The sequence below is a fragment of the Cyprinodon tularosa genome, unplaced genomic scaffold (genome assembly GCF_016077235.1).
Source record: "Cyprinodon tularosa strain WSP-4 unplaced genomic scaffold, ASM1607723v1 ctg9, whole genome shotgun sequence".
NCBI lineage: Eukaryota > Metazoa > Chordata > Actinopteri > Cyprinodontiformes > Cyprinodontidae > Cyprinodon > Cyprinodon tularosa.
Window position 1 is genome coordinate 2,061,071 of NW_024039673.1, and position 13,133 is coordinate 2,074,203.

General features: G+C 35.5%; 1 protein-coding gene across 6 annotated transcripts in view; it reads right to left on the reverse strand.

The window, feature by feature from the left end:
* Nucleotides 1–13,133, reverse strand: part of nrxn2a (neurexin 2a) — a 231,765-nt gene that overhangs the window by 163,358 nt on the left and 55,274 nt on the right. For 5 of the 6 annotated variants that reach the window (XM_038273923.1, XM_038273927.1, XM_038273924.1 and 2 more), the window contains exons 3-5: nucleotides 12,828–12,848; nucleotides 3,883–3,912; nucleotides 3,639–3,650 (exon numbers count right to left, since the gene is read on the reverse strand). In XM_038273923.1, coding sequence (XP_038129851.1) covers nucleotides 3,639–3,650; nucleotides 3,883–3,912; nucleotides 12,828–12,848 — 63 coding nt within the window. The remainder of the gene's footprint in view (nucleotides 1–3,638; nucleotides 3,651–3,882; nucleotides 3,913–12,827; nucleotides 12,849–13,133) is intronic. The other variant, XM_038273925.1, reaches the window with a different exon arrangement.

A 13,133-nucleotide genomic window follows, 5' to 3' on the forward strand; every position in this document is an offset into this window, starting at 1 on the left:
TTGCATTTTTATTGTACGATATTCTCCTCATGTCTTTGAACTGAGAGAGGTTTTGAGAATATTAATTTATTTTTTAAGCTTTTAAATCACATCCATTACCAATAAATCAACTGTAAGAGCACTTTCTATGGTTGGAGTTTGTAGATATGTGCAAAAGAAAATAAATATTGTTCTCAGATATGGAAGAATTTTCGCTTTGTACTAAATGACCTGTATTGCTGAAAAATAATGCAATGACCACAATTATTTCAAAGCAATGGATCTCCTCATTAATATTAACCTTTATGCAATATTGTAAAAAAAAAAAAAAAAAAAAAAAAGCAGCACAGAATATAATTCTTAGAGGTACCGGCATGAATAAGAGCAGTAAGTACAGAGAGTATAGAGGATGAATCATCATTTTAACAATAGGCTTAAAGCAGAGGTTTTTTTTAAGCTCACCAGCAAATTCCATGAGTTTCTGAGTGCTTTTTACATTTACATTACATCAAGGATTTCTGCGCATACCAGCTAGTATTCAATCTCCTGAAGTCTGCGTGAATCTATCACATCACTTCAGAACTCTATCTCAAATATCCCCTCTGGCTAAAGCAGGGGAATTGCTAATAACTAATGTTCTTTTAAACATTTAATGTCTGAATGGAAATTTGATGTCTCATGTACATGCTATGATATCATTTTAATAACTGTAGGCCAATGGTTATCACTGCCGGATATAATTCTGTAAATCTTCCCTCTACAATGAATTTCTCTTTTACATTAATGCATGAAATTAAGCAATTACATATCCCATTACTCAAATCATGATAGCTCACATTGTGTGTGGCTTAAGGACACCCTCACTATATGATCTACTGAGTCAGCTATATAGAAACTATTCTAAGAAAGCAGAATGGAGACTGTGGAAGCAGTAAATGTGTCCCGTTAGAGTGTTAAGGCAGCTCCAATGCCCTTAAACCAGCTGAAATTAGCTCCGCAGTTAGGAAACAATAAAAGCAGACTTTAATCTTTAGTATTACAACCATGCTTGGCCTCTGGCTGTATAATTTGTAGGTACAGATAAACCAGTCTAATTTACTTTAGTTGTTTCATCAGAGTAGCCTTGATGTCATTATCAGTTCCACACAAAACATGTACATGAGAACAGCGAACATGTCACCACACCCACTTCATTCAGAGGACGTGTGAATAACACAAGATGACAGACAAAGCAATTTCAGTTCCCAGCTGCAGATTATTCAGTCTCATGTCTCTGGAAAAATTAAGCTAGAAAAAAAAAGGACCCAAGAACACAGGAAGTTAAAGACAACCTAACTCCACTGCTTTTTTCTGGTTAGGTTTGTTATTTTCTTGAGGACTTGGGAAGAATGGGTAATCAAAGCAATGTTTCAAATAGGTTTTAAAGCAACACAGACTGCCAAGGAGGCAGGCGGAAAACCTTTGTCTGAACGCACTGAAAACAAAAGCTCTATTCTTGCTGAAAAGGTATTTGTTTGTTCCTTACAGATGTTTGTTTTTTTGATATATTTGTCACAATAAATGGGTCACATAGTCAAACTTATGTCAAAATTATACATAGAGAAATAGGATATCTCTCTCTCTCCCTCTGTACAGTATATATATATATATATATATATATATATATATATATATATATATATATATATATATATATATATATATATATATATATATATATATATATAAACTGCAGTTTTTAAAAGATTATTATATGATTTGGAGTATAAGCTATTTATGTGACATTAAGCTTTTGCTTTAACTAGAAATAATTTTTTTATAAGTCTTTTTTTTACTGCTGTGGAAGAATTATGCTCACCTAAAATAATACAAAATATTAAAGAATCTGAACTTCATGAGTTCAACAGAAAAATGGAAAATCGGCTAAACAAGCAGCTGTTATTATAACTGTATCAAGTCTTTCACATCAATCTCTGCTTTTCTGTATTGTTTTAATTCACTGACAGAGGTGGATCTTCATAATCTGGCAGTAGCCAGATTGATATGTGTAGAACTGAGTTGAGATCTACGTTATCAGTTGTTGCGATATTGAAAACTCAGATCTCACGACAATCCAGCTTACAGCACAAGGTTAGGGTTTTGAAACAGAACAGTCTGTTTGAGGCAATGCCACCTTATCTCTTCGAATTCAAGCCTGCCTTTTTTCTTTTATTTGAATATATTTCAGTCGATTATTTTGCCATTTATAGCTTGTGTGTTTCTGGTCAATATTCTGCTGCTGTAGTGCCTAGTCTGCTTCAGCTTAATGATCTGGATACCATTGATAGATAACAGAGTCAATGGTTTGATCAAATTATTTTTGATCTTTTGTTTGTTTTACGCCTATTGCAAAGTTTTCCACTGTTTCCACATTTTGCTGAGTTTTCGTTCCCAAGGATACTTTGTACAGCTTGTGTATTATTACCCTTGACAATATACACTAGTCTTGAATTAAATTTATTAGAAGTTCCAGCTCTGTCAAAGTAATAATTGCTAAACTTTTTAAAAAGTGCTACTTTAACTTGATATGGTGTGGACCAATAACATTTAAAATGTGTTGAATTTAACTCCCTAGTAAGTTGAATTAATGCTTCCAAATTTCCCAGGTTGAATCTGATCTTTCATTGTCTTTTTGTTGATTTATGACCAATAATGCAAGTGAAGCCTGCCGTGCTGTATGTTGTACAGGGTTATTTTAAAACCTGAATGAATCGTCAATGAGTCCTGGGTTGGCATAATCAGCCAAACCTGGCAACTTTCAGCACTATTCTATTTTTATCTGTATTTGTGCTCTTTCTGTGGTTTACTGAAGTGCTTTAGAAAGTGCTTTGCAGACCTTTTTTAGGTAAAAGTTGTCTATTCTGTTTTGCAACTTTCCTTGAATTTCTGAAGATCCTGTCGCAATTCTGGCAGCTTTCTATTTTGGTTATGGCTATTGAAATATACCACGGCTTCTTATTAAAACAATGGATAATTCATGCTTAATTGCCTTTTCACATAATGTTATGCTAATTTTAATTATGTTATTTTTTTTTTAAATCATCACTGTCTTTACATAGGTTACCCTTGATATTAACATTTATTTGATTATCTTTAAAATTTAAGAGTGACAAAAACAATGAATAAAATAAGGAAAAACACTTACAAATCACTTTAAAAATATGTAACCGAATTGAATTAGCTAATTTTTTCCCCTTCAGATGCATACTTGCCTTCCAAGGTCTTACTCTCACTACTGGCTTAATTTTAATACAGGCTTTCTAAAGAGTATGAAAAATGATAAACAACATCATTGCCAAGCGTGTATCGCTGGGCTGGTAGTCTTTATTAGCGAAACTCCCCAAGGTAATGATTTCTCTTCCATTCGAGCTTTGAAATTCCCTGCTGATCAATGATCATAAGCAACTCAGTGAGAATTCTGGGCAGTTTTGGAATGAAACCCTGAGAATGAAAAATAGCACAAAGACTTAATGCAATAATTTATTCCAACTAGGATACAATTATCTGTATTGATTGTTTTAAAACTAGAAAAGCTACTTTTGGGATGTAAAACCTTTGCTCTTCATTTATGAAAACACCATGAAACCAAACTGAAGAAACTATTAGCATAGAAGCATTACCTTGGCGTAAAACTGCAGAGATGAAGATGTTCCAGTAGCTCAGTCAGTGGTCAGGACAAGGGTTTGACGGACAAATATTGAGTGAGTAGTGAGAATAACATGAGAGGAAGCATAAAATGAGCAGGCAAGTATATGTCAAAATAAACAAAAAGAGGAGAGGAAATATTAGTGCAGCACAGTAAACTGAATGATCTCTGGGTGTTCAGGTGGCTGGGAGGGAAAAGCAAAACAATAGACCCCATACCTTGGCGGTTTAACATCAGGTGCGCCAGACCTTGAGGGAAAGAACAGAAAAAAGGATACGAAAACAGGAAGTTCATAAAGAGGTTCGGGAGAACAAAAGCATTGTCACAATGTTGGACTGCAGTTTGTGACAGACATCCTTGGGGGTAGGTACGGATGTCAAAGTTCAAACTAAAATATAAGGGGAAAATTAAACTCAAACAGACAAACATCTCAAGGGAGAAGAGGGGAGGCAAGGAGAGAAAAAAACATCTTGACCGGCGCAACCCTCACAGGTAGTTGCTCACACAGATGCTTTTTTCGAATGGAACACATATTGTATGTTTATTTAATGCAGACGTTTGGGATGTGTTTACTATACATAGAACCGACTTAATATCAAAAACACCTCATGTAAATTACTCACACATGGTGAGCGTCAGTTTTATGATCTCTTTTGCAGCCTTCCAGCATATTTCTAAAGTGTCTTCCAAAACTTTTCCACTTTTTGTCAAATAAAAAAAAACTTTCATATATTTTTTATTAGATTCTACCTGATGGCTAAACACAAGTCAATGCTTAATGGTGCTTTGGCAGGAGAAAAAAATGGTTTAAAAACATTTAAAAACCTGAAAAGTGTGGCTTGCATTTGTATTCATCCACTCACCGATGCCCGAGAGGAACATCACTTAGTAAGTATCACTTTTTTAAGTCTTGCAGGATCCTTAATTGCATTTAGGTTTAAACTTTGACTAGGACATTGAAACACCCAAACATGCTTTTGTCTAAATCATCCCACCTTAGTCCCAGTTTAAGATGTTCTGGCCTCTGCTCTTTCATAGACTATCAGATGTTTTTCAAAGGATTGCTAGAATTAAATGCTTTCCATCCTTTCTCCCACAGGCCAATGCTGCCACCACTATGTTTAACCGTGAGAAAAGCTTGTTGGGGTTATGTGAAGTTTTACTTTTCTGTCTTTTTTTTTGCATCTTTGCAAAAAGCATCTCCTACTAATCCACTTCGTGAAATTATTTATAACCAAACTCTGCTTTAGACCTTTATGTGACTCTATTTCTGACATGTCTACTGTGATCATCTGTTTCCAATCTATTCAGCATTTACGTACTCTAAAAAAAAAAACAAAAAAACCGGATGCATTTATTGTAAAGGTAAATTTATAAAACATTAGGTAGCACATTTGTACACTTTAACTAGTAACTGGATGACATCTGAACACTGCATTTTATATAGGAGTGCCAGATTCAAGAGGGGCCATAAAAGTGACGCTAAATAAAGACTTATTCATTAAAATGAAACATTGACATTTGACGATGATCTGATTTTTGTTCACTGATCTGTTGCACAATATCTTATTAGAATACATTAAAGTTGGTGTTTGTAACCTGATTAAACATGCAAAAGTTAAAAGGGTGTGAATGTTTTTTTACGTGGCTGTGTTTATCTAGACCTTGGTTTATCATCGCCCTGTAAAAGGGAAGGAGCGACACGATTCATCCCAAAGGAAAGTAAATGCAAAGTAAAGAGGCACCTTTTTTCAGCTGACAATGGATACAATCCTTAGGGGTTTTCAAGATTAGTATGTAGAGCAAAACAGCGTGAATTACATTCCTGTACACCTTTGCTCTGCATCCCTAGCTATCTCACACACATGTGAGACAGAGATATCTCAATAGGTCAGTCAAAAATTACACTCTTTGCATCACTTGCTCCTTCTGCTGTGGATATGAGCTCACTGTGCCAGTAAACACTCTCATCAGCGAATTAGCACTGTACAGAAAGTCATTCACACTTCTCATTACTTACTTACATTACTACTATCGCCCTATTATAGTCATTAGTTAAAACTTTAAGAAGGGCCAGGTTGCAGAAATCTACTCATATGTACAGCTGAACAAGGCTATTAATGCTGCAGCTCTAAGTGTGGAATGAACATAATTACCCCTGGGAGGGTCCACACTTGCCAACACATAGGCTTTTGATAGAGTGTGCCACTGCAAAGCCAGTGACTGAGCCTCTGCTCACTCCAAGGATTCAGCCAAAGCCCAGTCTGCATAGCAGACAAAGAGCTGCTGTGTGCACCCACACTGCGGCTGTGCAATCCACATGACAAGCCAATCTATGCATCAACCCAGCCACCAGAAGGAGTAAAAATAAAAGTTGGTTTTAAGTCTGCTGCAAAGCTCTGCTATGTAAATTATTCTGCATTCCTGAAAACAAACAGCAGCAGAATAAAAGAAGCCATACCACTAGGATTTCACACAGCAGAGTCATATTAACACTTCTACTGCTTCCAAGCATTTTGTTGCTGCTCGGATTGGAGACAATATTCTGACTTTACCTTCATTATTAAGGTTTATTTAGTTGGTTTTGACATGTTTAGATCAAAGGTTTATTTATTCTCTAGATGACTGGGTTGTATGAAGCCTACAGTAAAAATAAAATGCTTTTTTCTCTCCTTCAAACATAACTGGATTAAGATTTAGTTGATATCCTCCTCCATCTTTTTTCATGATAAAAGCTGAAGGTGTTTTAACAAAAACACGAAACATTAAATAGCAGAAATTAAGAGCAACCTGCATCTCTCTGAAACGCAGGTGTAGAAAACAACTCAAGGTGGTCGCCTCGCAAATGCCCCAGTCAGTGCAGTAAATCTCTGACCATATTTCAGAACACTGGGGTGGATTAGGAGAGGTGTCGTTCCTGCCCTTTTATAGAGGCGGCCAGCTATTAAATGTGTGCCTACTTTGTTGTGACTTCTGCCCAAATCTTAGTGTGTGGAAATGCAGAGATAACTGGCTCAGACCTGTAGAGTCCCAGCAGAGGCGAAAGACTGAGGAAATAAGCTGCTCTTCCCATCCATAACCTACCAGCTCTCTAGTTTTAAATAAGAAGCAACTCTTAGCAGCTGAATAAAACTACTTAGAAGGGCTGCTTAGAATCCTTCTTCCATGTTTTATTTATTTATATATATATATATATATATATATATATATATATATATATATATATATATATATATATATATATATATATATATATATATAGGGTTAGGTGTATGTATGTCAAATTATTTGTTTTTGCTGCAAGACAAAGGAGAATAAGCAGTGTCATCTGCTTAGTGAATTAATGTCACTGAGTTTTGTCTTGAGAAACTGTCGTGTTTTTTTTTAAGTCTTATTGTGTGTGTGCTCACATGACAATTTTAAACCTAAGTAGCATGATTGAAACCCAACAGGCTAATGCACTACACCATAGTACTAACAGTCTGTCCAAGGAGAAACACCCTTCAATGTCGAAGTTGTTGTAGATGCAGATTTATTTTTTAAAATCTGATGCTTCAGAGCAGGTTTTAAAATGTGACCTGAGGAGTAACAAAATAATTCATTCCTATATATATTTCTAGATCGCTAACACTATGTAAATTTTGTTGGCAACTTTAGCATTAATGAAAAAAAAAAGGTCTCTTGCAGAGGAAATACATGTGAAAAAGACTTGCGTTTTGAAAATTTCAGAGTTTAGATCAGGTTTCATTTATTTCGAAACTAAACCAAAGGTTATTGGCTGTCAATTTGTAATGCTTAGAGTTTGAGATGCCAATTTCAATAGGAAATCACCCACAAGTCTAAGTTCAGTGCTTCTCTAATTCACACCCATATGCATTAACTATGTAAACTGAACATGTAAAAAAAAGGGCTACTGCAGCTATATCCCAATTATCACCAAAGCTGGTGTATTCATCAGTAAACTGGAGTCACTGCTTGTTTAGAACAGGTTCCTTATTTTCCACCTTCAGACACGAAATCTGTTACTTAAAGAACTGATCCGGGTAAAAAAAAAACCTTAGCTGCATGAGAAAAATAACAGGAGTTAAAGATAGGGTCATGGAAACCAATAACCAATCAAAATATCAGCAGCACCATGTGCAATCTCCTGAGTTTTTACCCCCTAATCTGCATCACTCAAGATAAGACTTTTATACAGTAAGATTAGACACATAAAAGGTTAAGTAAGTTTCACAATTATTTTCTACATTTTATTATTGCTGCAAATATTTTAATAAGTTCTGTCTGAAATGCTTTGTTTTATAACAATTTTCAGCTATTTCTCTAAAAGCAAATCAGAGAGCAGCTGGTCATGACTGTGGTTCACAAACACAGATTGTTGTTTTTAACATGAATAAATAAGGCTGATGATATTAGGACATCTGTTTGCAGGGAAAATTAGATAAATAATTTGAAATATACTGTTAAACTGTTTTGCTGCAATTTGACCCTGTACACCAAATCAGAATATAACAAGACAGAGGATAAAACATTTACTGGAAGATATGTTTTAATTAAAGCAATGACACAGAAGCAAACTGGCTCACTAACTGTGGAAAATAAAACCTGATAGAAACCAGCTCTGGCATTCGTTACGCTTATGACCTGAACTACTTTGGTAGATCAGGCCTGTCTTGGATGAGCAAGGAAGATTTTCAACAGTATTGATTAATTTGAAACAACAGAAAAAAGCAAAGGTTTTCCCTTAAAAAAAAAAAAATCTTTGCTTTCTTTTAAACGAAAACCAAACATAAGTCTGTATATAAGTTCTTTGTAGTGCCTATAATACTTTTCTTTTCACCTATAACCCAATAATGGCAGAAAAAGTTTAAGAAGGAAAATGTTGACATGCCTGCTTAAACTGAAAATGACTCTTATTAGTACTTTTCAGGCTTTCTCTCAGCATTACCCTTTATGATCCCCCAATTATGGTGTAAAAACAATTATCTCTTCAAGTTTAATTAAAAAACAACATCAAAACCGATGCAGATGTTGAAAGGCCTCATTGTTGTGGCTTTAATTAGCGCTCATCTGAGAAGAAAGAAGCGGTGCAGGATTAGGATTTACCAAAATGTGTTTTTTCCACAAAAATTAAATAATAATACAGCGTTTAGGGGGCTACAAGTAATGACAGATTAAACCAAGGTCACTGCTGCTGCAAAATACAAGTCCATCAGGACTCTCTGTCCTTTCCTTCACAAACTTTAGCACTTGCTTTGTCATCCTTCTAACTATAATTGCATTATTACCATGTGTTTTCATACATAAGTGACTAGCTGTGTAGGTATTTTTCTATATATTTGAGTGATTTCTCATTCTATTTCTCTCATGTGGTGGCTGCACTTATCTCTTTTTCACAGATTGTGCAGTACGTCAAAGGCTGCTGCACTGTTTCACCAGCCGAGCGTGCTTCGCCGTGGCCTTTGTGAGGACAGATCAATGCAAGCTCACGTGCCGCATAAAGTAGACGGACAACTCAGAGGACTCACCTGCTAATCCGAAAGGTTTTCACCATCTTAGAGCAGCTCCTCAGACAAATAAAGACTACTCCTGTGCTGCTTAAAACACACAGCCAAGACCAAATATAGCATTTGGGTTACCATCTTTGTCATCTCTGTCGGGAGTAGGCGATTTAGGTAACATAAAGATCAGTCTATTTCAGTGGATGCAAGGGCAACAGAAAATACTGGCTCATTGTCAGAAACTGGTTTGAAGGACAGAAAAAGAGGCATCTGGTGAATGTGTTGTTTTTCTCTTGTCAGTGTTGCTTTCATGCGTTCTGCAATGGGGAATTGTTTCCGTGTCAAGCTTTAATCCAATAAACATTCTGATGTGCTCTTTTTTGCGCATGTCATTTGATATTCCCTGCAATTTAGCTGTAAGCAGAGCCCTGCCATCTTTGCTCGCATTAAGAATGATTAATGCTTTGTTTCGCATTTTGTGCTAGGATGGAAAAAATGCAAACGTTACTTAAAAGGTAGAAATCACATAACTCTGTGGCAAAGTTTTCAATGCAGCACAGAGAATCTACATTACAGACTCTATCTGTCTTGTTACAGCCATGTTTTTTGGGCTCCAGAACTTTGCAAAAGTATTCATATCATTTTGAATTTCACAATTTATATCCACTGTGTTTTAATGTTACTGATTTAATAAGACCAACACAAAGCAGCTCATGATTGTTAAATGGAAGAAAAACAAATTTCTGATCAAAATAAAATAAATGTAGTTTATATATTTTATTAGAAGGAGAACAACAACTATGAAGAATCATTTTAAGATATTGTGTAAACTATGACTGAATCATTCAAAAACCCTAAAAACAGCACTTCAAACTGTTCCAGTGTATATCTGCCTGTGTCTGTTTTGGGTATTTTTTGCCCCCAATCTTTTGCAGCTTGTCAGATTTTTTGCAAGATTTTCTCTCCCTGGTGTTTGTTCTGAACCTTAAATAATTTAAAAATCTGTTATGACCTATTAGTAGAAGTGACTTTTATTATTTCACACCTTATTAAAAAAAAAAAAAACACGCCTAATATTTGATAGATTCATTTAACTGAGTTGTGGATTCATGCAGATCCTGCAAAGTTCTCAATGAACTCTTGACTGATTCTCTGGTTAAAGCTTTCCGTTTTTTTTAGGATATATATAGTTTGGGATTAGCGACGACAAATCCCCGTACTATTTAATGTCACTGAGAAAATAGTGAGGAAAATATTTTTTTTTAATTTAAAGAGTAAACTCTATTTGATAATTTCTATACCCAAAAAATTAAGGGCTGGGCAGCAATTCTCATGTTTGTTAAATCTTTAGAAAGCATAGAAACAGACATCTAAACAGTTTCGTTTGTAAGGATATGCTTGTATGTCATGGCACACACTCAAAGGAGTAAAATGGATTAGGAGCATATTTCTCAGCAGCACTACAGGTGCTAGATTAATGGTACTCTCAGTATTTCATTTCACTCTGTAAACCTCCCACTTCTTGTATAAGACAGATTCCTGACTGGAGACGAAACAGTGAAGTTGTCTTTAAGAAGGGACAGAGAGGACTGTTAAGGAAGTTAAGATCCTTTAGTGTTTGCAGCATGATTCTACATATCTTCTATAAGTAATAGAAAGTGTTCTCTCTCTTCTGCCATCGTCTGCTGGGGTAACAGCATCAGAGCAAATTACTTAAAGAAGCATAAACCTCTGGAGATGATTTTACAAAGAAAAAAAAAAATTCATAAAATAGATAATCAATAACTATACATTTTTGAACTTTACATTTAACAAAAGTAAAACATTGAAAGAGTTGCAGCTCATTCAACGTTAAAGCAATGACACAGAAGCAAACTGGCTCACTAACTGTGGAAAAGAAAACCTGATGGAAACCAGCTCTGGCATCCGTTACGCTCATGACCTGAACTACTTTGGTAGATCAGCCCTGTCTTGGATGAGCAAGGAAGATTTTCAACAGCATTGATTAATTTAAAACAACAGAAAAATACAAAGATTTTCCCTTAAAAACTATAAATTTTTTAATTAAGCTGAATTAAATCAAAATAAAGGCTCAGCAATAATTGTATTTGCAATATATTAATAATATAACAAAACACAGTTTTTAGAGGGATTCTATTTTGGTCGCATAACATTTAACAAAAGTAAACCATTGAAAGAGTTGCAGCTGCACGCAGATTAATGCATGCCAGTAGAAGAAGGCACTGTTCCAGTCAACAGTAGCAGAAAAGTCCTACAAAAATTGCCACATGACAAGCAAGCTGTCAAGGTCATGAAAACAATAAAACCCTGGAGTGAAACATCTACATGCTTGTAGAGTGCAAAGGAAAGTGAAAATAAAACGACTATCGCAATATGGGTTGTATAAATAATACTATTTTAATTTTATGGCAACATCATTCAGTCCTAATAAAATATTAACTTTATATTCCCCTTCTCTAAAAATGTTCTCTATTCAGGGGTGTCAAAGTACAGGGGGATAAATAAAAAAGGCATGCCACATTTTCAGGTTTTTCTCTTTAAGTTAATGTAAAACAAAAATCATTCATTTTTCTTCCACCTCACATTTTTTTTAGCTGCTTTGTGTCTGTAATGTCAAAAATAATGAAAAAAACATCATTTGTGAAAAAACTAATTTTAAACGCACAGAATGTCGAAAACAAAGCATGAAAATAACACCATTTTGCAATTTTCTGTCTGTTCTTCGATTCATGTGCCAAATAGTAGCCTGAGGCAGGACTTCAGAAAGCAGGTGTGTGTGTGCACGGGTTTAGCATCTTGTGTCAGCAACAGTGATTTATATCGTGCACCAGTGCAGCACACCTCGCACTGGTCTCCTGAGCCCGTTGGCTGCCCTTTCACCAGAACCACAGGTCCTTTCTGGGGGTAGATGGATGTATCTCTCCGATGTGGACTAAACAAATCTCCAACCTTATACTCAATCTTCATCTCCACTCAGTATGGGCACCTCATTATAAACCAAGATGTGGACGGTTGAAATAATGTTATGCACCCCCACCCACCCTGCCATAAAGAAAAAACACATTTCGAAATCTTGTTTCAAAGAGTTGAAGGCTTTGGTTTCAGGATCAGTAATTTTTCATTAAATGATTTCAAGTTTAATATTAAAGACATGATGACGTTACCAGTTAATGACACCTTATGCAAAGTAAACCCTCTAACAGTCATTAAGATGTTAAAAACATGTCATGCAGAGAGAGAAAATAGCAGGATTCTTATATAATGGAAACACAACTCTCTGCTGTCTTTTCCTACTTTATGTAGAATGTTGCCCATATGTAGAATGTTGCCCATATTGTGTAACACCCACGCACTCTGCAGACCTTTAGTCACCTTGAACGCGCTGATTATGTACACAATGAGCATTCAGCACATTAGGCACTTTCCCTTTTTGTGACCCTGTGACCGGCGATAGTATATCTCAGCTCAGCTTAATTTGTTGGATGTTGGAACTGCAGTCCAAACTGAAAAAAAACAACTTTATAAAGGCCAAACACACTGTCTCACACACATGCTATGGTGATATCTTTTGCAAATAAGAACATCACCATAAAATAGAACACGTTCTCCGTTTGCGCTCATTATCTGATGCATTTCCTTACCTTCAACTTCTCTCTGGACAGCTGCAGGAAAACAAAGGAAGAAAAACAGACATTAATGTCGACAGCAGAATAATAATATCTGCATACCGTATCATGGATACATATCTTACATAATTCTTTGCTGCTATTCTTAATAACCAAATGCATGCTGGCTAAAACAATTCAACCTTGCACAGTGGGTCTGATTTTTCACCCATTATACTCACAGCAATAAGATGAATGCCCTTTAATGGAGGCATTGAATCCCGTCTGTTGCGCACAAATGAATTTCTCACAATCACTGTTAAATTAAAAGGACCACAGTCT